The following is a 25,130-nucleotide window of genomic DNA, read 5'->3' on the forward strand; positions in this document are numbered from 1 at the left end:
ACCTTATCAGAACTAACGTATTACGCAAATGTCAATCATAAAAAAAAAAAACCTAGAATAATAAATCAAAGAACCGATGAGCTCAAATTGCTTAAATAATATTTAGAGCTGATTAGGATCTCGAAGAACGCAACTTTTGGAACGTATGCAACTGTTGAACATGATTGTGGAATATTAATAATGTGGATAATAATTAATCCTACGTAGAAGGAAAAAATATTTAAATACTTACTTAATTAAAACTACTTTTAGTCGTGAAAACCGAAGAAAATACTACTAAGACACCCAATTTAAATTCTGTCTTGAATAAAGCTATGTTAATAAATAAAAATCTAATACTAAACCTCCATTTTATACATTAGTTTGTCTCTAGTTTTCGTAGACAAGTTACTGTTTCCATGGAATTTCATTTGCAAACTGACCTTTCATCTAAGTATATACCGACTCCTGATCTCCATTTCTCACTGCACACTAAATATCAATAAACTTGCTTATTCAGCAGCACTGCAGAGTTTTATTGAGTGGTGGTGTGGGTTAACTGTGCATATATATATTGTGCACGGTGCTTCGGTGTAAAAGCGAGTGCACTTTCGCATCGATACATGCCAAGCGAATTCCTTTCGTTATTGAATTATAAATAAAGTTCCAAACGAAACTTCCTTGTTTGTGGCCATAGCCGACATGGCACAAAATTTATGCTCTAAAATTGCTGATAAACTATGTATACATAAATAGATATCGGTTCGCAAACCAAACCAGTTTTAGTTTGTCAACTCGTGTTTTTTTAAATGACAAATTAAGTCATAAAGGATGTCAGTGATAAATATAAATTTCGATTATTACTACTACTAGAAACTAGTAGAAATGGTATTAATGGACGTTTTGAAGTTAGGACGCGAACACTTTTCTCGTTAACAGAGAAATGAAACATAACACCAAGCAAATGAATAGAAATAAAATTCATTGAAAAACTGAAACATTAGCCAACTAATGTTTTCTGTACAGTCATAGCAAGTACCTAACTGTAGACGTTGTACATATTGTAATACACAATTTTATCTACAAATGTGACCAGTGAAGTAGGTAACTTAATTAAATTGTTTAATTTTGAAGTTTCATTGATATATTACATTGTAAACAAATGGAAGTTTCATTTAAACAATTTCGTTAAATCTTGTTTATTGTTTAAAATTGTTAGGGTGTTTAAATTTTTTATCAATATTAAAATTATTATATAATACTAACTTTTTGTTACGTTTTCATGCCCAAACCACTGAACTGATTCGAGGAAACTCGCAGTCGCCCACATCTTATGTGCACAATGGCGAAGCTACAGGCGATAACATAGTTTAATATAAAACTAAAAAAAATACTTTTTTATCTTAAACATATCATCATTTAACTGCATGCTGAATTGAATTACAAATGTCTCTAACATACATATCAGAAAGCGTAAATAGTTATTTTAGGAAAAGACAAAACCGTTTTAATTTTACAATAAGACCTCACTTGATCGTGTTTACGAGAGAAACCTTTGGTGGACGTAAAGTAAGACTCGAGCATTTCATTACTGAATGTTTTCGAAAGTGCGTCACATTAGCGAGTTCATCTAAATGTCATTCGTTCGTTGCATAACGAAGTACGGAAATGCGTTTGAAAGACTTCCACTTATTGTGTACTCACATAATTTTTCGTTTGTTGTACATGTCAAAATCTTATATGACACTCCGATTTGTTGCTTATGGTAAAAAATTCACAACAACTCGTTTATTAGCCAGAATTGGTAAATGCGCATACGTAGTACCTGACGTTAAGTGCTTAGTGAAACTACTTAACATCAGATTGGCAGTGAGCTCGTCGTTAGAATCACATGTTGCAGTGTTTTTATTTATTTATTGCTTAGGTGGGTGGTTCTGCTCACAGCCCACCTGGTGTTAAGTGGTTACTGGAGCCCATAGACATCCACAACGTAAATGCGCCACCCACCTTGAGATATAAGTTCTAAGGTCTCAAGTATAGTTACAACGGCTGCCCCACCCTTCAAACCGAAACGCATTACTGCTTCACGGTAGAAATAGGCAGGGTGGTGGTACCTACCCGTGCGGACTCACAAGAGGTCCTACCACCAGTAAAAACATGAACGACGAAACAAATGTAGAAATAAATAAAATCATTAGTTTTCTTCTGCTGCGTTTAGTATTAGTTGTGCTGTTGTTTATTTTGTGTCTATATAAGTATTTACCTATGTACATTTGTTTCAGTTCAACTTGCCCATGAATTGCCCTATTCCCGGATCGGAGTTAACCCGGGAACCGTTTCGGTGGGATCAGCGTCTGTTCTCCCTTGTTTTGAGACTGGCCGGCACTCCGGCCGTAGAACGGGACACCGGCCTCGTGCCCTCCGATACGTCACCAATAGACGCCATGTGCGAAGTTACCGGAGGTGAGTACTGATAATTCGTCAAACCAATAGGTGAACCGATTTGGATTGTTTTTCATTTGAAAACTGGCACTTTCTCACATGTTTTATTGTATTTTTGTTATATAAATAATAGTAGTATAATAAATGCAAATGATTTCTTGAAAGATTCAGGCTTAGGTATTATAAATTTCTTCGACCAGATAATAGGTAGAGAGATAGCGGCCTCAATAATTCCTGTCCTGATTTGCCAATCTCAGACCAATCGTGCTCAATGATGCTTGTGGCCAAGAAGCAGGCGGCCGCTCGTAAAACTTGGCCAAATTGACCTACAACATGAGTACATGCTGTGCCAACCTCCCACCTACTGGGATATCGACAAGTTACTAACTTTTTGCATTATTGCGTTCTTACTATTGGAAACTCGCGTATTATTAATATATACCTAATGACTATTTATATACATTATTATCTTGGTTTGCGCGAACCGTAACTTCATGATGTTTTTTAATTTTGTCAATTCTACTTCGGTGTGCTTAGTGCGAGTCTTTTAACATTTTCGATAGCGTAAAAGTTAACTCAAATTTGTATGGAAATTGATCAGAGCCCCTAGCGGCAAACGTAGACAAAATGTTGGAACTGCATACAAATTTGAGTTAACTTTTACGCTATAGAGAACGTTAAAAAACTCGCACTAGGCACACTGATTTTAAAAATAGGTCAAAGCAATAATTGTACTTTTACTTGGTCCTTGATACGAGTTAAAATGTTTCACATTAATCGCACAAATAAAAGTTATTGAAAATTACGTTGAAAGATTCCGATGCATAGATGATATATACAGGCCAAGCTAATGAAAACGTGTTTAAAACTTTGAACCCTGTACGAACAAGTAGCACTCGAAAGTTCTGAAATTGTCAAATGGATAAAATGAAAACTTCCAAAGAAGATTTAAATGGACCGATAGATATCAAATTCCTTCAAGAGCGGACTTGATAAACTTTGAATCTTAAACTTCAGCTAAAACTGCTTTCGTCTATCTATATATTAATACGTGAAGGAAAAACTTTGTATCCTTTTTAACGAAAATTTCGCGGACGGAGGAGTATGAAATTTTGCACACTTATAGAGAATATAGAGAAGAAGTGCACAATGCTAAAAAAAATTTAAAATAATGCATAAAAGATACATTAAATCAATAATGAAAACATTACACACACTACATACCATGTATTTGACGCACACACGCATGCATACTATTGTACTTATTACGTTTACGTATTGTACTTATTATATTGTGTTTACTGATGTATTTATTCCTAAAACTGTAACATTAAAAAACAAAACGGTGTTCAGCGAGTGGGCCACCACCGGAGTGTACAAAAGTAGAAAAAAATTGTATGATCTGTATTCTGAAAAAGCTTATAATAATGATGAAACATTTCATCAATATGTCAGGAACTATTCCAAACTATTTAGAAAAGTTTGTTTAGCGGCAAAATCTTTACATTTAAGTGATTTAATCAAAAATGCCCCTGACAAGATAAAGATGACTTGGAACATCATTGGTAGAGAAAGTGGAAAAGTCAGAAATAGCCATCAAGAATTCTCGTTAAAAATAGACGATAAATTGGTAACTAGTCATGAAGATGTGGCTAATGCTTTTGAAAAGTTTTTCTCTGACATTCCAGTTTCAACTACCACATCTCTAAATTCATCCCCCACAGCAGCTGAAATATTATTGCATAACCATGTCAAGAAATGCAATGAAATTTTTAAATTTAAGAAAATTAATTCAAACAATATAATAAAAAGCTTTAATAGCCTTAATGTAAAAAATACAGCTGACTTGTGGGGAATATCAGTAAAGGTTTTGAAGTCTGTAATAGACATTATTGCTTCTCATCTTGTTAGTATTTTTAATGATTGTATTAAGTGTGGTGTATTTCCTGACTTAATGAAACATAGTAAAGTGATTCCTCTTTTTAAATCTGGTAGTACTGATGACCCCTCTAACTATAGACCTATTTCAGTACTTCCTACGTTGAGTAAAATCTTTGAAAAAATTATTTTGACACAACTTTTAGAACATTTTAAATCAAATAACCTGCTTCATAATAAACAATTCGGGTTTACAAGGGGTCGCTCTACAACTGATGCAGGTGCTTATCTAATCAAAAATATATTTCAATCTTGGGAGGAATCGCATGATTGTCTTGGAATTTTCTGTGACTTATCCAAAGCATTTGACTGTGTTGAACATGAAACATTGGTGAGGAAACTACATCACTATGGTATTAGGGATGGTGCATTGGAACTTATTACTTCCTATTTATCAGGAAGGATACAAACAGTAGATGTGAAAGGAAATAGATCTTCAGGCACCACGTTGAAAATGGGTGTACCTCAGGGTTCCATTTTGGGTCCTTTTTTATTTCTAATATATATAAACGATTTGCCTAGTTTTATTGAGTCCCGACACGAGGTCGTATTATTCGCAGATGATACATCTTTATTATTTAAAATTAAACGACAATTACAAGTCTATGACGAAGTGAATGATGCGATTTCGTGTGTGGTTCATTGGTTCCGTATCAATAACCTATTATTGAATAGTAAGAAAACGAAATGTATTAAATTTACTTTAAAATGTATTAAATCATCTTTAAATGTGAGACAAGTAGATAGTAATGTAATTGTTTCTGAGGAATCATTGGAGCTTGTTGAGTCAACCGTATTTCTTGGTATAACAGTGGACTCCAAACTGCAGTGGGGACCTCATATTCATAAATTGGCGAGTAAGCTTAGCTCTGCAGCATACGCAGTAAAAAAAATTAGAATGTTAACAAATGCGGACACGGCCCGTTTAGTTTACTTTAGTTACTTCCACAGTGTCATGTCCTATGGCATTTTGCTATGGGGCAATGCGGCCGATGTAGAAATGATATTTATTCTGCAGAAAAGAGCTATACGTGCTATTTATAACATGCACTCAAGGGAATCCCTGAGGGAAAAATTTAAAGAAATTAAAGTTCTCACTATGCCATCCCAGTACATCTTTGAAAATTTGATGTATGTTCGTAAACATATTGAGGAGTTTCCTAAGATGTCGGACATACATAATAGAAATACTAGGAACAAACACAAGCTTGTTGTGCCGATGAGTAGGTTACATAAGATACGAAATTCATTCGGGTGTTTGTCTGTGCGCCTGTACAACAAAATCCCACAAGATGTTCAGAACCTACATATACATAGGTTTAAGAAAACTATTAAAGAACATCTGTGCAATAAAGCTTACTATAAAGTCAATGATTATCTAGAAGATTGCACAAAGTGGGAATGAGTTGCTCGCTCCGGGAATTTCAATATTGTAAAATTGTTATGTTATAATTACTTATTGTAATATGAATATTTAAAAAAAAAAAAAATATTTAAAATAAAAATAAAAATCTAATATTAAAAAAAAAAAAAACATGCCCGCTGAGTTTCTTGCCAATTCTTCTCAGGACGGAGGCTAATTCTTGTGAATTGGCGGTAATTCTTTTGACGTTCAACAAGTATGTACTTTCATTTATGTTGAATAAAACTTTTTTGATTTGATTTGATTTGATTTGTAAAACTTTTGTTCTTGACGTCTGTTGTCAAATTGAGATTAAATATTGTTTGTCATTGTTAATATTTTTTATAGTGTGGTCTTGGCGTAATTTGTGATTATAGAATACAATCATAATAGTGTACAATCTTACAATTCCAATTAATTATAGTCGAATTTCGACTACTGCGGGACCTCTAGTTGTTATAAAACACTAATGTCAATAAAGGAAATTACCTCCAGGCACATGTTATTGAACGTGCCTCTAAAAAGTTAGTCTATCTTTCTCTATTGAGTGCATTAAAAAGTTAGAAAAAGGCGAATGATTTCATTAAGTTTTGCACTGTTTTTGAGGGCTTTTTATTATTTGTTAATGCTTAAATGGGTGGAAGAGCTCTGGGTCCACCTGGTATTAAGTTATTACTGAAGCTCATATAACTCAACAACGTAAATTCTGCTATACACCTTGAGATATGGGAACTTTAAGTCAGTCTTACATTACAACGGCTGGCCCACCCTTCCAACCAAACTATATTACTGCTTCACGGCAGAAATAGGCAAGGTAGCGGTCTGTACCTACTCGTACGGATTTACAAGACGCCCACTTCTTTTCATCACGCTTTTTACTCCGTCTCGACAGCCAGACATACACAAAATGAAATTATATTCCAAATAGTTGACGTAAATTGTATATCAGCTAACCATGAAATTACTTATACGGACAGTTTGAATTTTAGTCTTCAATTTCCAGAACATTTGAGCAACAATATCGATTTTGTTTATTATCGATTTTAAATTCATGATATTTCATTTAGCCTATTTACTCGATATTTAAGATATGGTCCTTTTCCTATGAAGTGTTAGTTTTTAAAGCGGACTTCAACATTAATTTTCACGTGTTCCTATAACAGTATAGTGATTAGCATCAAATTATATATTGTAGTTCTAGTGCTCTGTTTTTTTTTTTTAATATACACATTTAAAATTTACATTTTAATGATGTCTTCGAAACTAATAATACCATTCCTGTTCTTATGACTTAAATATTCTGAAATGCAATTGTGTTGTTAAATTTTGAATGAAATGCCTTTTAAACCGATGTACATTTTATTCGAAATCTTGGGATAGCATAAGCCCTTTCAAAACCTGTTCGACTAGTTTTTGTTTCCATATAGTCAAGGTTTTTGTATAAATAATTCAGTGTTATGTAGTAGGTAGGCAATGTAATGTGTAAGTATGCAATTATAATATGTGAACAAGGCAATGAATTTAAACTAGTACCAGTAATGTATGTTTCGAAAATAATGTAACATAAAAATATGTCAACTCATTCTTTTAATCTACGTTCGTTGCAATTCTAATATCGAGATAAAGCTAAACGCCATTAAAAATATTATCTTGGGCCAGATTGATTTCAGGTCGAGCATTTCGTATTGTCACTGCTTCTAATGTATTATATACGCGATTAATCCTATTAGATCAATTGTTTGATCTGTTTTAAATCTACGTTCGTTGCAATTCTAATATCGAGATAAAAATGAACTCCATTAAAAAATGATCTTGGACCACATTGATTTCAGTTTATTAAATCGAACATTTCGTATTATCACTGGTTCTAATGTTATTATATGCGCGATTAATCCTATTAGATCAATTGTTTGATCTCTTTTAAATCTACGTTCGTTGCAATTCTAATATCGAGATAAAACTGAACGCCATTAAAAAATATCTTGGACCACATTGATTTCAGTTTATTAAATCGAACATTTCGTATTATCACTGGTTCTAATGTTATTATATGCGCGATTAATCCTATTAGATCAATTGTTTGATCTCTTTTAAATCTACGTTCGTTGCAATTCTAATATCGAGATAAAACTGAACGCCATTAAAAAATATCTTGGACCACATTGATTTCAGTTTATTAAATCGAACATTTCGTATTATCACTGGTCTAATGTTATTATATGCGCGATTAATCCTATTAGATCAATTGTTTGATCTCTTTTAAATCTACGTTCGTTGCAATTCTAATATCGAGATAAAACTGAACGCCATTAAAAAATATCTTGGACCACATTGATTTCAGTTTATTAAATCGATCATTTCGTATTATCACTGGTTCTAATGTTATTATATGCGCGATTAATCCTATTATATTAATTGTTTGATCTAATGAGTGTAGTCGGCGCTGTAGGAGGAACCAGAAAATAAAAAAGTAAACAAACTGCAAAGGAATCCTTATAAATTCGAATTTTGCAAAAAGTAAAACCGACTTTAAGCTTCTAAACTCGAGATACACAATAGAAACAAAGGGAACAAAACAGAAACCTTCACTGTTTTGTAAGTTTTGAAGAGGAAAATTATAACGAATAATGACATGCGTACGTTTGTTTACAAATTTTAAGGAGTATTATTTACACTGCCGCTTTCAGTTGTCCTTTGAAGACAGCCCACAGATCCGCGGGGCTCCTTCTTAAAAAAATGTAAACTTCATCTTCCATAGTTTAGTACATTTGATAATACGACCCTCTTGAAAGTAATCTGTAATTGTTTGTTTACATAGCAATAAAAGGCTCATCGGTGGTGCCTTCTACCAGCTCTACCTCATTATTATATTATGTGTTTTCACGTAGACAACCAAATCTCGATCTATTGTTTTTCGTATACACCAATCATCGAGCCGCTCGCTTATATTGTTTGTCAACAAATGGTTATTGTTGGACATGAAACTTGAGCGAGAAGGCTTATTACAACCGGTACTATCTATTATCGTTATCTGATATCCTGTTTTATATTTCGTAAAACTATTGTAACTTTTTAATGTATTGTAGATTTTTTTTATGGCGTATGTATGTTTATTGTATTGTGTATTGAGCATGACGTGGGAGGAGCTAGAACAGTCTACTTAAGACCGATATAAATGGAAGGGTTTGATTCGAGGTTACACTCCAGAAGAAGATAATAGGAAACAAAGAAGCAGTATGTATGTAGGTTTGTGTACGAGTCCATAGACATCGTAACCAGAATATCGCCACCGGCCTTGAGGTTAAAGTCTCAACTGTATTATATAATTGTTTATGAGTTCTGGTGACCATTTAAAACCAGACAGGCCACGAAGTCGTTCATCCAAATAAGAAATAATTAATAAATAATAATTATAAAAATATAGATTTAGTAAAATGCCGTTGTATATCTTAGGTGAGAATGTCAATTTCCCACGCGATTGCTATGGTATATCAAGTTTAAACTACGCATCATTAAAAGAGGGGTTCATATTTATTTTGTAATTTCAGGTCGTTCATACTGCATCACGTCGCACCGTATGTTGATGCAGTGCATCGACAGCTTAGTGCAGAAAGTGCAGAGCGGCGTCGTTATCAACTTTGAGAAGATCGGACCGGATCCGCCTCCGATCGACGGCGCCGCCGGCCGAGACGACCAGGACGAGGTGAATCACGACACCGAAAAGGAAGTGGACGCCGACGCCGACAGAAACGGGGTGAGTTGTTTTGATTTTTAATACGCTTTTATTAGGTTCAGACGTATGTATGTTAGTATGTTAGTACATATATTGTAATGGAATCGTTGATCATGATTTTGACCCCCTTCAAGACGTCGGATTAACTCGAAATTTGGTATACTTATTAAGGATTGATGACAATTCAATAATAAAACAAAAAAAAAAACAAAAAAATTGAAAAATAAATAATAGTTTAAAAAAACTAACAAAATACGCTTTTATATAGAACATCCCGCTAAAAAAAATAATAATAATAAATTAATTATAAAAAAATATTGTTGGATTGTCTATAAAAGTGTGTTTTGTTAGTTTTTTTAAAATATTATTTATTAATACCTATTTTTCAAACTAAAAACTACTATAAGTTCAATAAACGAGTGCCATGTTTTCATATTCGCAAATGACAATGGAAATTTGGTCTAAATTAATTATTGTTATTTATTTTTGTGCTGGCAATAAAACAGTCAGACAGACAATTTAAAACATGCATCGTTTTGAAGTTAACGTCACATTTTTCAATAAACTATAGGAGCTCACGTTCGATCTGGTGTTAAGTTACGGATAGAAAGCCTAAATCGTTACTAAAAGTTCTAATATAATAATGAATTACAGTGATGCAAATTATTTTGCTATCATGTTACCATGTAAAAATGATACTGAAAAAAATCAATAATAATGCACAAAAACAATTGTAATGAAATCAATCATAACTGCCCCAGTCATGAATTACAAAAGCGATAAGAAGATAATACACAAAACATTGATACGACTGACATAATAGTATTTATCAAAGAAACTGACAAGTATTTTACGAGAAACAAAAAGTTATAAACTAAATAATTGTTTTTAATCCCATAAAAGTATTTAAAATTTTTTAATAGTACCTATAATTTATGGTGTAGATAAATGTAAATTAAAAAACTTGTACGTGTGTAACTTGGTGCACGTGAAAGAAGTGAAAATCCTTTTGTAGTTTGTAGTGTTGTGGTTTTCTTCATTTTTCATCCTTAAATCAAATTTCTCTTGTAATAGAGAAGGCTGTGTGTAAGACAAACAACCTAGCCAGCTTGTCTTTTACCTTCTCTCAACGGTCTAGTGGCGCGCGAGACGCGAGTTGTGCTTGAGTTCATCCATATCACCCGGAACCGCTGCGTTCATCGACAGTGCGTTTCCAGAGGTCTTTTTTGCCGCGTACCATCCGGCTATGGAATGAGCTCCCCTCCACGGTGTTTCCTGACCGCTATGACATGTCCTTCTTTAAAAGAGGCTTGTGGAGAGTATTAAGCGGTAGGTAGCGGCTTGGCTCTGCCCTTGGCAATGCTGAAGTCCATGGGCGACGGTAACCACTCACCATCAGGTGGGCTGTATGCTTGTCTGCCTACAAGGGCAATAAAAAAAAGAAGAGTCTATTTTCTCAGTCTCGCTCTTCCGAAATTGTATTCTTTTCTCTCTAGCCGTAACGAATCTGTCGCGAGTAAAATTTAACCCCCAACGCGCCTAAAGAAGTTTCGCTTCAATAAGACAATACTATTACAATTCTAAAGCTGTTCATAATAACACCGAGACCACCCACTTCGAGATTCGAGATCAGAAATCCGATTTCATTGCGGTCACTAATGTTATTTAGGCAGCATCTTGGCCGTGCCCAGCATTGCTGACCTCCATGGGCGACGGTAATCACAAACCCCAAGAGGGCCGTATGCTCGCCTGCCTACAAGGGCAATAAAAAAAAAAACTAAACTTTGTCCATTTACAGCGTTGGAACGGTGGCTCGTATCAGACCAGCGCGAATCAGAACCAGAGTGGCGGCGCACCGCAGGCTTGGCACTCGTGTCGTCGACTCATCTACGTGCCGCGGACCGTCGCCCAGAAAGGTTTCGCTGTAGGCTTCTGGCCAATACCGGAGTCGTTCAGATCGGATCCTAATGCACCCACTCTGGTGAGTAATATTTGATGCATCTACAAAAGCCTTTATTCGTTCGCTACTGGACCTAGAATTTTTTCCTCAGCACGCGTCACTAATTTTGTGTTTTTTTAAATTATTAATTACGTTAATATCCTATTACATTAATAAACGATAAAAGTGTTTACCTAGACAGCTCTTGAATTTGTTCTGTGATGTTCGATAATAAATAGAATTAGATGTTGTTTCTATAATTATTGGGCCAGGAACGGCCACAATTGAGTAGTGTAAAGGCATATTAAATATAATTATATTATCGTATCTTGATGTACTTAATGAAAAAAAATATAGTATATCCAACTTCTGAGCATCTTAACGTACTAGCACTCATGAATGTAATTCTACTCTCTTGACTTAATCTAACATTGCTGCAGTCTCTCATATAGTGTATTTGAGAAAAGGACAAATAAATACTAAAATAAAAATAAAATATTTAAAAATAAATATAACATAAAATATTTAAAATACAATTTTCAGCCACCTCGTTCAGCTCATCCAGTTGTGAAGTTCACATGTTCAAGCCAGGAGCCCATGGTCATCGACAATCTTCCCTTTGATAAGTACGAACTCGAGCCCAGTCCGTTGACACAATTCATACTCGCCAGAAAGCAACCAACAATTTGTTGGCAGGTAAGAAAATATTTACATACGTGAATACTTAATTTCTGTAGTTACTGATCAACACGAGTATAAAAGCTACGTATGGACCGATAATTTCTTTAAATTGTCCTATTCAAGCTGTCCAGACTGTCTATGTTAAGCTTATTTCTTTAAAAATACGACAAAATATAACCTAAACATTTTTTAAAGATTATAGTTATTTTAGTAAAATATCAACCGAATATGCCTAAATGGTTAAATCAAATTTATTTTTACTCGACAGAATAGTAATACAAAAAAAGTTTTTGAAGTGAAACTTCTTTAGGCGTGTTGAGAATAAATTTTAACTCGTGACAGATTCGTTACCGCTAGAAAGAAAATATACAATTTAGGAAGAACGAGAGTGAGCAAAATCGACAGAGCGTATCGCGAACTACTCGACTGTGGAGAGAGGGAAAAAGCGAGCTAGGTCGTTTCTCTTATACACATTTTGATTACGGGCGTCGGCCAATAGATGGCTTGTTATTAGTTTTTCATTGCTCCTGTAGATGGCAGTAACATATTAACTATCCTTTATTTTATTTATGTTACAGGTGTTCGTGGCAAATAGCGGGTGTAAAACCTCAGAAATGAATCAACCGTTTGGTTACTTAAAAGCGTCAACGAACTTAACTTGTGTGAATCTGTTCGTACTACCCTACAACTACCCGATGCTATTGCCGTTGCTCGACGATTTGTTCAAAGTACATCGCTGCAAACCCACGCCGGAGTGGAAAATGGCCTTCCAGCACTATTTGGATCGCATGCCGGCCTACTATGTTGCGGTAAGTTGAATTCATTACTGTTTATGTTATCCATTTGCCGACTAACTTTATATTGGATTTAAAAAAAAAAAGGAATTAACACTATTGAACCTGTAAAACTCAAAAGTAATTGATGCGATTTATTGACCTTTCAGCCTCTACGAAGAGCCTTAACGAAAATGGGAGCATCACCACAGCTGCTTCAGAGCATCATACCCGACACTCAGGATAATTCTCTGAGTTTTTCCGTTCTGAACTATTTGAAAAGACTGAAGAATCAAGCGAAGATCGAATTTGAAAAGCTCTGCGCTGATGTTATTAATAAAGCCAATAGTAACAATCAAAAAGTGAGTACACATTATATTTTGTGTTCTATAAGTATACATAATATTCTGTGTGGCGTAAATTGGGTGAGGCCTATGTCCAGCAGTGGACAAATGTGGCCTGATGATGATGAATACAAATATATAAAACTACAAATAATTTAACTGATACAAACATATTAAAGAATTATTGTTCGAAGTTAATTGTTAAACACTTGGTGCCAAGGTTGGTTCAGTAAATAGAAATTATGTTATAGTACGGACATAAAATAAAAGTAATATGTGTAAATTTATTCTGAGTAATGTGTCAAACACAGGAATTTCGAACGATTTACGAGAAGATCAAGACTATACCTTTAATCTGACTGATGTCAAGTAATTTATTAGAAATGATGATCTCAAAAATCATAAATTCTTGCCTATAAGAATCCGAACTCTAATAACAAATTCGTTTAAACGTTACTTTAACACTAAACATACCATAACGGTCAAACGACCCATTTTGAACTTTTGCATTGAAAATGCACGTATCCATCTTATTGCTTTTGCACATTTGACTTCATGACTTTTTCTTACGAATTAATCTACAGTTTTTATACTATTTTTTTTGTTTAGTTTAGTTTATTTTGAGTAATACTTGTCGTATACCGTTATCTACCCGTTATGGTAGAAATAGGTACCACCAGTAAGTGTTGGTATGATTAGTGTTAATTAAATTAAGGCAAACCACAAAAACACGATATTTATATATTTTTAATAGTTAAGTAAAATCGAATAGTTATTTATTTTTCCGATCTTGGTCTCAGCTATACATTCACACAATGTATGTCGGATGCGGCTAAATCTATTGTTAAGTGATCTACTAATTTAGTCCTAAATGACGTCATAACTAAAGAAAGTGCTGCTTTGCAATGTTAGCGTAGCAGCTTAATAAAAATTATCAGCTTCTCGCTTACGAATTCTTACTGCTGAAATATTAATTATGGAATTATTATTAGCTTTGCGTCCAACTTCGTTCAACTTTTTGCGTGTAACATAACAAAATTATCTATATATTAATACGTGAAGCAAAACTTTGTACCCCTTTTTACGAAAATTGCGTGGACGGAGGAGTATGAAATTTCCCACACTTATAGAAAATATAGAGGGAGTGCAGAATGCTAAATTTTTTTTAGATTATGCCTCAAAAATACATTATTTCAATAAAAGAAACATGACACACACTACCGTGTATTTGACAGATACATATTATATACTCTTCGTTTATTGTCAAACTTTTGTTATTGTTTAAAATCTGTGGTCAAATTGAGAATAGATTAATATTGTTTGTCTATTATGTAGTCTTGGCGAAATCTGTAATTATAGAAGTAAAATAATAGTCTTTGACAATAGAACCATAATAATGTTCAAACTTATAATTTCACCTAATTAAAGTCAAATTTTGATTACCGCGGGACCACTACTTATTATTAATGCAGCGGGTTTGCAATTTACAGGGAGCTGAAAGTGTTCGAGTAATGCCACGGTCGCCTCTCAAGAAAGACCTCACGACCCACCCGTGCCTTCAAGATAAATTTTCCGCCTTACGTGATCAACTCAATGAGTTTGGCGGCTTCGTGGTAGGACTCTCGCGGGGTCGCCATAAAAGCGGAGCCCACACATACCGTAATCCATTCGACATACAACGGAGAGATCTGTTGGATCAAGTGAGTCGAAAATTTTAATATCGCTACCTATACGACACATGATTTTTCCATGTATCGATAGCGAACGGAGACGAGCGCACGGCCTCTCTGATGATAAGTGGTTGGAATCAATATCAGAAAAGCCAGAGGCATAGCCGTGTGGTTCATATGTTTGACCCGTTATTTTTATTCGAAAAATTTATAAATTTTTCTGGTGATAGATTGGTAATGCAATTTGCGTTTTAACCTTATATCTGGGGGTGCGTGGTGGCATTTTTCTTATCATGTCAATTGGATCAGGTAACCGCTTTACACCAGGTGGACCGTAAGCTCGTTCACCCATCTATTAATATGTGAGGCTGACTTACTGATATGTTCTGTTCTAATAACAGTAACGTGTTGACCGTAAGACATCCCAACCAATACCCAAGTGTTAAATTAAAACTATACGATTTTAAATACTAGCAACTTATCCGCAGGTGGTCCGAATGCGAGCCAATTTCCTGCAGCCCTCTCTCGCTCACACTCGTCTGTTAGACGAAGACAGCGCGCACTCCATGCCGGTCGCGCAGATGGGCAACTACCAGGAGTATCTGAAGCGGATGACGCCGCAGCTACGAGAGATCGAATCTCAGCCAGTTCGACAGCACATGTTCGGGAATCCATTCAAGATTGACAAAGTGAGTTTTTATTTTATTATTATTTACCGAGCATGCAAACGTGCATACGGCCTACCTGATGGTAAGTGGTTACTGTCACTCATGGACGTCAGCAATGCCAGGGGCAGAGCCAAGCCGCTGCCTACAGCTCAATAATCTCCACAAGCGTCGTTTGAAGATGTGATGAGAGTGATGATGAGCTTGGAAAATTTGCATTTTTTACCTTAATTTGAATTAAATATGCTACTAATATCTTTTCTTATATACTAAGTATATACTAAGTATTTACTAAATACGTAAGTATATACTTAATTATATGCTAAGTTATATACTAAGTATATATTAATATATACTAAGTTGACTTTATCTTAAACAATACATTCTGATCGTGATTTGGAAAAAATAAATACAGTTATCGAATACTAAATAGTGACGTAATTGAAGCTAGATATGCTTTTTAGGTTTTTTCTAAACAATTGTATTATTTGTTTTTTTTTGTTAGCAAATTTTTTATCTATAGATAAAAAATCGTTAGGAATTGTTTTCAATACCTCCATTGGCTTCTTTCTCATTACATTTTATTTGAGATTAAGTATAATCTAATCTAAATCTAATCTAATGTTTTATTTACGATTAAATATCGAATCGAAATGTCGATCAATAAGTCTTAGATCGTAGATTAAACTGAGCTTTTGTTTCATTTTCGTTAACCCTCAACACATTTGTAAATTATCGAGATCTTCTGACTTTCGTCGAGCAAGTTTTTCATTCATTCGTTTCACAAAAATCGAACCGTAAATTTTTAATATAACAAATCAAAGAAGTACGGTTTTCGGATGTTCATTTTCTCTTAATTAACCCGTCTCTAATCTCATAATTAACTTTCTAGGTAAATTTATCTCAGAGCGCACTACCGCTACCCGATATGATATTCATGCTTTAAAAATGATAGTTAACACTCACTTTACGGAAAAAGCATGGACTATTAATCCCGATTATGATATATATTAATGACGTCACAAAGCATAATTTCTATCACTGTATTTGCTGATTTATATTTGAAATTGATCACCAGTACTAGATTTGTTTAATAAATAGAATTGACCTTTATCAAATTGTACTATGGAACTATGCACGAGATAAAACTGTAAAAAGTCTTAATTGTAGTTGCAAGTCGCGAAAACCGAAGATAATATTATTATCATCTATTTAATTTTTAACTTAACGTGTCTCTTGCAGCGCATGATGGTAGACGAAGCGGACATCGACCCCGTGGGGGGCGCGGTGCGAGGCGGGGCGGGGGGCGGGGCGGGCGGCAAGCGCGGCTCCGACCTCCCGCGGGTCACCCCACCTAAACGCAAGGCGGGACCTCTCCCGCAGCACGTGGTGGCGCGTCGTCCCTCCTCGTCCCCAGCCCCGCCGCTGTCCCCGCCCGCGGTCCCCCTGTCCGTCTCCCCGCAGCCGGCGCCGCTCGCGATTAGACGTCCGACATCACCACTAACGCCTTTGCCATCCGACTTGCCATCGGGACGACCACCCGAGGTTAGCTTGCCATATTTTTTGTGTTTATTACAAAGGAAAGAAAGTTTTCCAATTAATATTAAGTATAAAAAAATCGACCAATTCTAGCCTAAATAATTCGATTTGAAGTCGTATATCGTCGTAAATTAACTCACAGACACAGTCCACTGAGTTTCTCGCCGGATCTTCTCAGTGGGTCGCGTTTCCGATCCGGTGGTAGATTCTGCGAAACACGGCTCTTGCTAGGGTTCGTGTTAGCAACGTCGTCAGGCTTGAGCCCCGTGAGCTCACCTACAAGCTCGGCGAATCTAGAATAACCCCTCGAAGTTATAAGAATAGGTAGGAAAAAAAAAGTCGTTGCAAATTTGAAATCTCCTATGTGTATAAACGTTGTTTTCGAGAAAATCTAATAAAACTACCTCCTGGAAAAAAATATGCAAATATTTTTTTAGCACATATAATACATGTTGATCTACAATAAAATGCAAACCGAAACTTAGGATTTTTTAAGATTGACGCGCAATAAAGTGAAATATTGAGATATGCACATGGGAGTTTTTGCTGAGTATAGGTATTCATTAACATTAATATTAACAATATATGAAAACATCATTTTGTCATCAAAATATCACATAGGAGATTTTAAATTTGCAACGACGATATCTGTATATTAATACGTAAAGCAAAAACTTTGAACCCCTTTGTACGAAAATTGTGCGCATAGAGAAGTATGAAATTTCCCACACTTATAGAGAATATAGAGAAGGACTGCAGAATGTTAATATTTTTTTAAATTATGTGTTAACACACTACCATGTATTTGACACACCCAGACACGAATACCCTTTTGTTTATTGTTTAATATTTCTGTGGTCAAATTCAGAATAGATTAGTATTGTTTGTCTTTAATATTGTTTGTCTATAGTGTAGCCTTGGCGAAATCTGTGATCACAGAAGTATAATAAATAGTCTTTGACAATAGAAACATAATAAAGTTCAAACTAATAATTTTAATTAATTATAGTCGAATTTCGACTACTACGGGACCACTAGTATTGGTAATATAATATGGGTTGTATATTCCAGGAGCCTCCAAACTTGGACTCGGGCGGGTCGGTGTGCGCGGCGCCGTGTCCGCCCGCGCCCCCCCTCGCGCCGCCCGCCAACCTGCCGCCCGTCGTCAAACCATTCCTCAACGGCGGTCAGTTACATCTCACTTCAAATTCTAATATACCGATAATACTAATACCAACATTTCGTTATAAATCTTTATGGACGATAAAAAGGAGAGATAATGATATCTTTGGAATAAAGGGGAATGCCCCCTCTCCATTGTGTGCTGGGCACAAGATGGACATCAAATGTTTTTATAAAAAAAGATGTGTGGTGTCGTGGGACACCGGATAGGAACGAAGTTACTTATTATATAAATATTAATTTTAAGTTCTATTCGAGGTATAAAGAAAATAAAACTGGAGGTTTCGCAACAACCCACGGTCATTCGGTAACGTGCGAACTTATTGTGGTACACTTCATTCACGGTTGTTTGCATAAGAGATAGTGTATTGCGCAAATGAACGCTCTGAGATCGTGATCAATGAATGATAAAAAAATGTTATTTTTTGTACGTTATTACAAAGTTAAGTCGTACACTGTGTGCATTACTAATTTGTTAAAAAAAACGTTTTGAGGTTAATTTTCTATATGAATAAGTGTCAGATTTTGAGATACTTCAAGAACTTTTATAATACACAAACCATTGATACAACTGACATAATAGTATTTATCAAAGAAACGAGCAAGTATTTTACCAGAAAAAAAACTTTATAAACTAAATAATTGTTTTTAATCCCATAAAAGTACCTTCAATTTTTTAATAGTATAAATGTTTGTGTAGATAAATATAAATTAAAAAACTTGTACGTGTGTAACTTGGTGCACGTGAAAGAAGTGAAACTTCTTTTGCAGTGTGTAGTATTGTGGTTTTCTACATTTTTCATCCTTAAACAAAATTTCTCTTGTAATAGGGAGTGCTGTGTAGAAGAGAAACTACCTAGCTCGCTTTGTCCTATCCCTCTCTCCACTGTACTGGTGGTAGAACGTCTTGTGAGTTCGCATGATCCACCAGACCATCACCCCGCTTATTTCTGCCGTGAAACAGTAATGCGTTTCGGTTTGAAGGATGGGGCAGCCGTTGTACTATACTGTGACCTTAGAACTCATATCTCAAGGTAGGTGGCGGCATTTACGTTGTAGATGTCTATGGGCTCCGGTACCCACTTAACATCAGGTGGGCCGTGAGCTCGTCCAACCAACCAAACAAAAAAAAAACTGCTGAGTGGCTCATGAGACGCTCTGTCTATTTTCTTATTCTCGCTTTTCCTAAATTGTATCTTTTCTCTCTAGCCGTAACGATTTTATTCTCAATGCGTCTAAAGAAGTTTCACTTCGAAAAACACAACGTTGTATTGATGATATTGTTCTTATTGCAGACGCGTACAGTAGTCCGTGCAAGGCTCCGCGGTCGCCGTCCCCGCCCAACGAGACGCGTTTGGACTCGCAGGAACTTCAGATCAACGCGATCCTGCAGGGGCTCGCTGCTCAGAACGACGCTCAGAACTCACGAGCGAAGAAATGGAAACGAAAAGTAAATGACTTTTGTCAATATTCATTGCTCCAGTAGCAGTTTTACTGTGTTTTTTAACTGGTGGTAGGACCTCTTGGGACTCCGCCCGGGTAGGTACCACCACCCCGCCTATTTCTGCCGTAAAGCAGTAATGTGTTTCGGTTTGAAGGGTGGGGCAGCCGTTGTAACTATACTGTGACCTTAGAACTTATGTCTCAAGGTGGGTGGCGCATTTACGTTGTAGATGTCTATGGGCTTCTGTAACCACTTAACACCGGGTGGTCTGTGCGCTCGTCCACCCATCTAAGCAATAAAAAAAAAAGTTATTTTATTGACAAAATAACCAGAAGTATACAGGTCGTCGGATGGTTAGTGATCGCCGTCGCTAGTGGATATCATCTACGCTAGGAGCCTAAACTATCGCATTATAAATGTCCCACACTTCAAAATGAAACGCATGACTGCTTAGAGATAAATATACGAAGTTAGTTGTGTCTAACGGAACACACATTATGATGATCACCGCCTTGGTCATCCACGCCGAACCGAGGACGTTTGAAGCTGAATAACTTAAGATTAAACGAGGTTGTAAGTTTGCTTTTCGATTGTAACCAAGGTTGTAAGTTTGCTTTTCGATTGTAAGTTAGATTTGGAGTTGTCCCTGATACTGTTCACGTTTGGCGGTAGTACTTTATATCAGTGAGGCAGTCTGCTTTAGTAAGAAATAAGAAACTCGGACTTTTTGGGAATACGAGCAGTGAAGTTGTATGATTTGTTTTATTTTGTGTATTTAGTGTTTCTTCAGGTTTAAAATTGTAATAACGGTGGTTTATTAACTGTTTAATATCTGTGAAAGTGCACAAATGTGGGAAAATGAAACAAAGCCGCTGAACGTAGCTTCTCGGGATCCTCCAAAAAGTCCACTGAAAAAATCTCAGTAAATGACCACCATTTTATTGAAATTATATTTCATCCCATATCATGGCTTAAATCAATCATCTTCATTTCATTTCATTTCATTTCACTCCTTATTATCATTTTTCATAAAAATAAGAATATAAATTACAATAAGACATGACTTAAAGGTCATAGTCGCCAGGTCATAAAATCCCTTAAAAAAAAAGAAACTCAATGAAAATTTGTATGTTTGTTTGTAGAGCGAGAGATTGGCAGCCCAGCCGCCCGCAGTGCCTCAACCTTCGCGGAAGGAGTTAGCCGACATACGTCGACACAACCTCGACGTGAGGGCGCAGGTGTACCGCGCCGTTAGACGACCCGGAAGAGGTAACATTATATTTTAATGATTATTTTTAACATTGATGAGTAACGAATAGAACATAACAGATAGTGGATTAAAAACACGATCATGCAGTTGGAACAGCGCCCCTAGCGGCAAACGTAGGCAAACGATCCCATTCCATACAAATATGAGCTAACTTTTACGCTATCGAGAACGTTAAAAAACTCGCACTAAGCACACTGTTTTTTAAGTTTTTGTGAAATATTTATCTCTAAAAATTATTCTCATATATTACGACACTTCTAGTATCTTAAATTCGTAGTTAATTCCATTTGGTATATGACATAAAAGATCGAATCCGAGGTAGATGCCTGAGCATGGCATTCATAAAGATATATTCTTTGTATTGTATAATTTGTATTGCAAAGATATTAACATTATGAGCCAATATATATCATATACATATATAACCGACATATAAAATTATATTTTCTTTTTTCTTAATTTCTGTATTTTTCTCTTAGTGAAATACTTTTATTAATTTTATTGACACTAAGGAGAAGAAAGTTTTTCGAAGTAGATTGTTTACTAATAATTTTAGAAGTAGCTAATGACCAAATCTTTGTTTCAGATTTCACTAAACTGTTTGAGCACTTAAAACAATTGCAAGGTACTGTGGACATTAAAAAGGAAGTGTTACGTGATGTGATTAACGAATCCTTAAGGTTTAAAAGGAAGGCTCTAGCGAAATTACTAGAAGACTTCTTGGCCGGATTAGAGAAGAACGGAAGCAGCGCTTCCGGTACGATCAAGCGTTTGAACAACAGTGCGGTTTACAACAGTGGTGCGAATCATAGCTAGTGACGACAAAAAGTCGTGTGGACGTTCCATTAACGCGCCCTCGACGTACACTAATAGTCTGCTTAGAACGTTTGGAGCTCAAACATTATTAAAAGAATGAAACTGCTTTTGTTGCGGAACATAACCCTCGTCCTCGATTAATTAAAAAAAAAATAATGAATTTATCGATTTTTTTTTAAAGAATGTCGCAGCCCTATTGCAATGACGGCCCATGTTACACGAAGCAACCGACCGACAGTTGGAAGCTGTTTTTTTTTGTTATTTTATTTTTTGTATGCGAACGGAACAGTCTTCAATCCACCAGGTACTAAATGCTTACTCGCGTTCATTGACAACTTGAACGGTACCAACGATCTTGAAACGTGTATGTAGTCGCTAACCCCAACCTTCAAACCAGAAAGTATGACTGCTTTCCGAAACTGACAGGATGGTGGTACTTTCTCATGCGTGCTCATAATATAAACTCCCATACCATCAGCAGTTAAGCAAACAAAATGAATTTCTCGGGTTTTGATATTTTTAACATGATTTACTCTACTCCTTATTTGTGAAAACACATGTTAGAAACGGATTTATTATAGTTCTTTTTTTTATTTCGTTCTGTACGTCAGTTTCGTCACTTGATAATCGTGGACGAAGGGCCTTAATATATTTTTTTTGTTTTGTTGAATTACTTTTGATTGGTATTTTTAGGTCTCCATAATCCGCCTTTTGTTTGTCTTAGTAAGTCGGGTATCTTGAAAATACATAAATTCTCATTTCACCGTTTCCTGTACCAATGACAGAAGGGCATTTAATTGTATTTCGTTGTAAAAGTGATGACTGTATGCTTTTTATGTTTTTTTTTTAATACATAGTTTTTACAAATATGTTCTGCGTTTTCCTTTTCTCTGAATATATAGTTAGTCCTTTACGACAAAAATATCGTAAGACAATTACCAATCGAAGAACTACTTAAGAATCGTCATAACGTTATGGAACCGTATTGTCTGTTGTCGTTTGAATAAAATACGCCTTCGAATCAATACATACCAAATGTTTTAATATTTAAAGAGATGTTAAAATAGTTTATATAATGACCACGAATGTCTTAAGTTTTATTTTAATTGGAAAGTTCGGTTATTCTTGAATTGTTTGTTTGTGTGACGTTTTCGTATCGATTTCAAGTTGAACGTCTCTAGCGCGGGCACTTTGAAATAGACCAGCTAACTATAAAATTATTTCACTTTAATCGGAAGCATATTTTTAAAAGAATTTAAATATGTCAAAAGCAATATGCATTTTAAGGTGTTACGAAGGTGTCTTATATGTGCAAATCGATGAATATTATTTGTAAATAAATAACTGTATGTACATATATTAGTTTTTAATGATTATTACCAATGAGAAATATAAGTAGGATGTTTATATGCATTGGGACCGTCAGCGAGGTCGGATGAATATTATATAATCTTCAATGAAATAGTTCAAATAGTAAATTTTGGTCGTTTTCTAGACCGATCTCTTAAAAGACGAATAAAATTGGCTTTATAAATTTACAATGAAATGTTCGATCCGACTGCGCTGACACTGTTCGGTCAATTGTAAAGTGTATTATAATATTTTTTAAAATAAATTATGATCCTTATTGGATTTATTTTGTTTGTTTTTTTTTACTCGAATTTTGACATTGACAGATTCTTATTAATCAATATCACTTATTATTTATCATTTATTTTTAAGGGATTTTATGACTATGACCTTTAAGTCATATCTTATTATAATTTATGAAATTAAATGAAATTAGATATGGGATGAAATATAATCTCAGTAAAATGGTGGTCATTTTCTGAGATTTTTTCAGTGGACTTTTTGGAGGATCCCGAGAAGCTACGTCCAGCGGCTTTAATCTTCCCACATTTGTGCACTTTCGCAGATATTAAACAGCTAATAAACCACCGTCATTACACATTTAAACCCGAAGAAACACTAAATGAGTCGTCTATTATCAAAGGTGGCAATCTGTGCATTTGGACAAAAAAAATTTATTGATATGTCAATACAGATTGATTTGAATATAATCGTCTCCTTCAAAGAATACGGTTCAAAACCTACATTAAATAAAGGTTAATACTTAACCTGTTATTTATCTAAGACGTCGTTCAGAAGAGTTTTGTGACTGCCAATGGAATACAAAGTCAATAATTCGTTTTTCTGATTTACCAATAATTTTCCAAAAGTCACATTGCCGGCTTTGATAATAGTCGACTCAAATATACAAAATAAAACAAATCACACAACTTCACTTCTCGCGTTCCCGCCAAAAAGTCCTTATTTGTCATTATTTTATTCAGTCATATTACTACTTCCCGTGTTTTGAATGGTTTACAGTTATTTTCGTAGTCACGAACGCATGGTGCGCGTTCACGTAAAAATAGTTTTAAATAGTCTACGACTGTTGAGATCCCAGGAATAAATTAGTATTTTAATAACCTTATGTGGAATTGCAAGCGATCTGCTTGTACTCAAATATTACGTAACGAATATGATTTAAATAAAATGAAACATTAACTGTACAAACAAAATAGTAATTTATGACTTTGTAGCCACATATCATAATATAGTCATATTATAGTCCATAATATAATAATAGGTCGTCGATGTTATAACTTTTTATTTATTTATTTTTGAAGTTATACTTCTTTAGGCGCGTTATGAAAAATTGATGAAAGTGAAATTTTACGATACGCGCGCACCGTGACACAAAATTAACAGAATGAAGTTGCCCACTAAATCGCTCATTACAATATGACCGACGTAACTTGCCGAGTCTGAATATAGCCGCATGTGAACTTTCCGAACCGTACCGAGAATTACCGAATTGATACGATGTCAAGAAAAGGGATGTCCAATATGCGTGTTTGAGGATGTTGTTTAATCGATTTTTTTTCAAATTGATTAAAATTTAAATAAAAAAAGAAATAAATTTAATAAAAATAAAGTATAACTTCTTACGCGCGTACATACGTACACGCACCCTTTTTTTATTGCTTAGATGGGTGGACGAGCTCACAGCCCACCTGGTGTTAAATGGTTACTGGAGCACATAAACATCTACAACGTAAATGCGCCACCCACTTTGATACATAAGTTCTAAGGTCTCAGTATAGTTACAACGGCGGCCCCACCCTTCAAACCGAAACGCATTACTGCTTCACGGCACAAATAGGCGGGGTGGTGGTACCTACCCGTGCGGACTCACAAGAGGTTCTACCACCAGTAACAGTTTAGCAGGTAACTTCAAAATTTAATACAACTAAACAAAATGCGATCA

General features: G+C 35.2%; 1 protein-coding gene across 1 annotated transcript in view; it reads left to right on the top strand.

Moving 5' to 3' along the window:
* LOC101741639 (integrator complex subunit 6) overlaps window positions 1-23,453 on the top strand; it is a 28,539-nt gene extending 5,086 nt beyond the window's left edge. The window contains exons 4-16 of the mRNA XM_004930186.4: window positions 2,262-2,442; window positions 9,310-9,515; window positions 11,293-11,475; window positions 11,977-12,129; window positions 12,693-12,923; window positions 13,058-13,249; window positions 14,722-14,931; window positions 15,390-15,590; window positions 16,809-17,111; window positions 18,177-18,291; window positions 19,583-19,737; window positions 20,874-21,000; window positions 21,588-23,453. Of these exons, the coding sequence (XP_004930243.1) occupies window positions 2,262-2,442; window positions 9,310-9,515; window positions 11,293-11,475; window positions 11,977-12,129; window positions 12,693-12,923; window positions 13,058-13,249; window positions 14,722-14,931; window positions 15,390-15,590; window positions 16,809-17,111; window positions 18,177-18,291; window positions 19,583-19,737; window positions 20,874-21,000; window positions 21,588-21,817 (2,487 nt within the window). The 3' untranslated portion in view covers window positions 21,818-23,453. The remainder of the gene's footprint in view (window positions 1-2,261; window positions 2,443-9,309; window positions 9,516-11,292; window positions 11,476-11,976; window positions 12,130-12,692; window positions 12,924-13,057; window positions 13,250-14,721; window positions 14,932-15,389; window positions 15,591-16,808; window positions 17,112-18,176; window positions 18,292-19,582; window positions 19,738-20,873; window positions 21,001-21,587) is intronic.
* Window positions 23,454-25,130: the final 1,677 nt, after the last annotated feature.

Source organism: Bombyx mori, chromosome 5 (genome assembly GCF_030269925.1).
Source record: "Bombyx mori chromosome 5, ASM3026992v2".
In the NCBI taxonomy this organism is placed as follows: domain Eukaryota; kingdom Metazoa; phylum Arthropoda; class Insecta; order Lepidoptera; family Bombycidae; genus Bombyx; species Bombyx mori.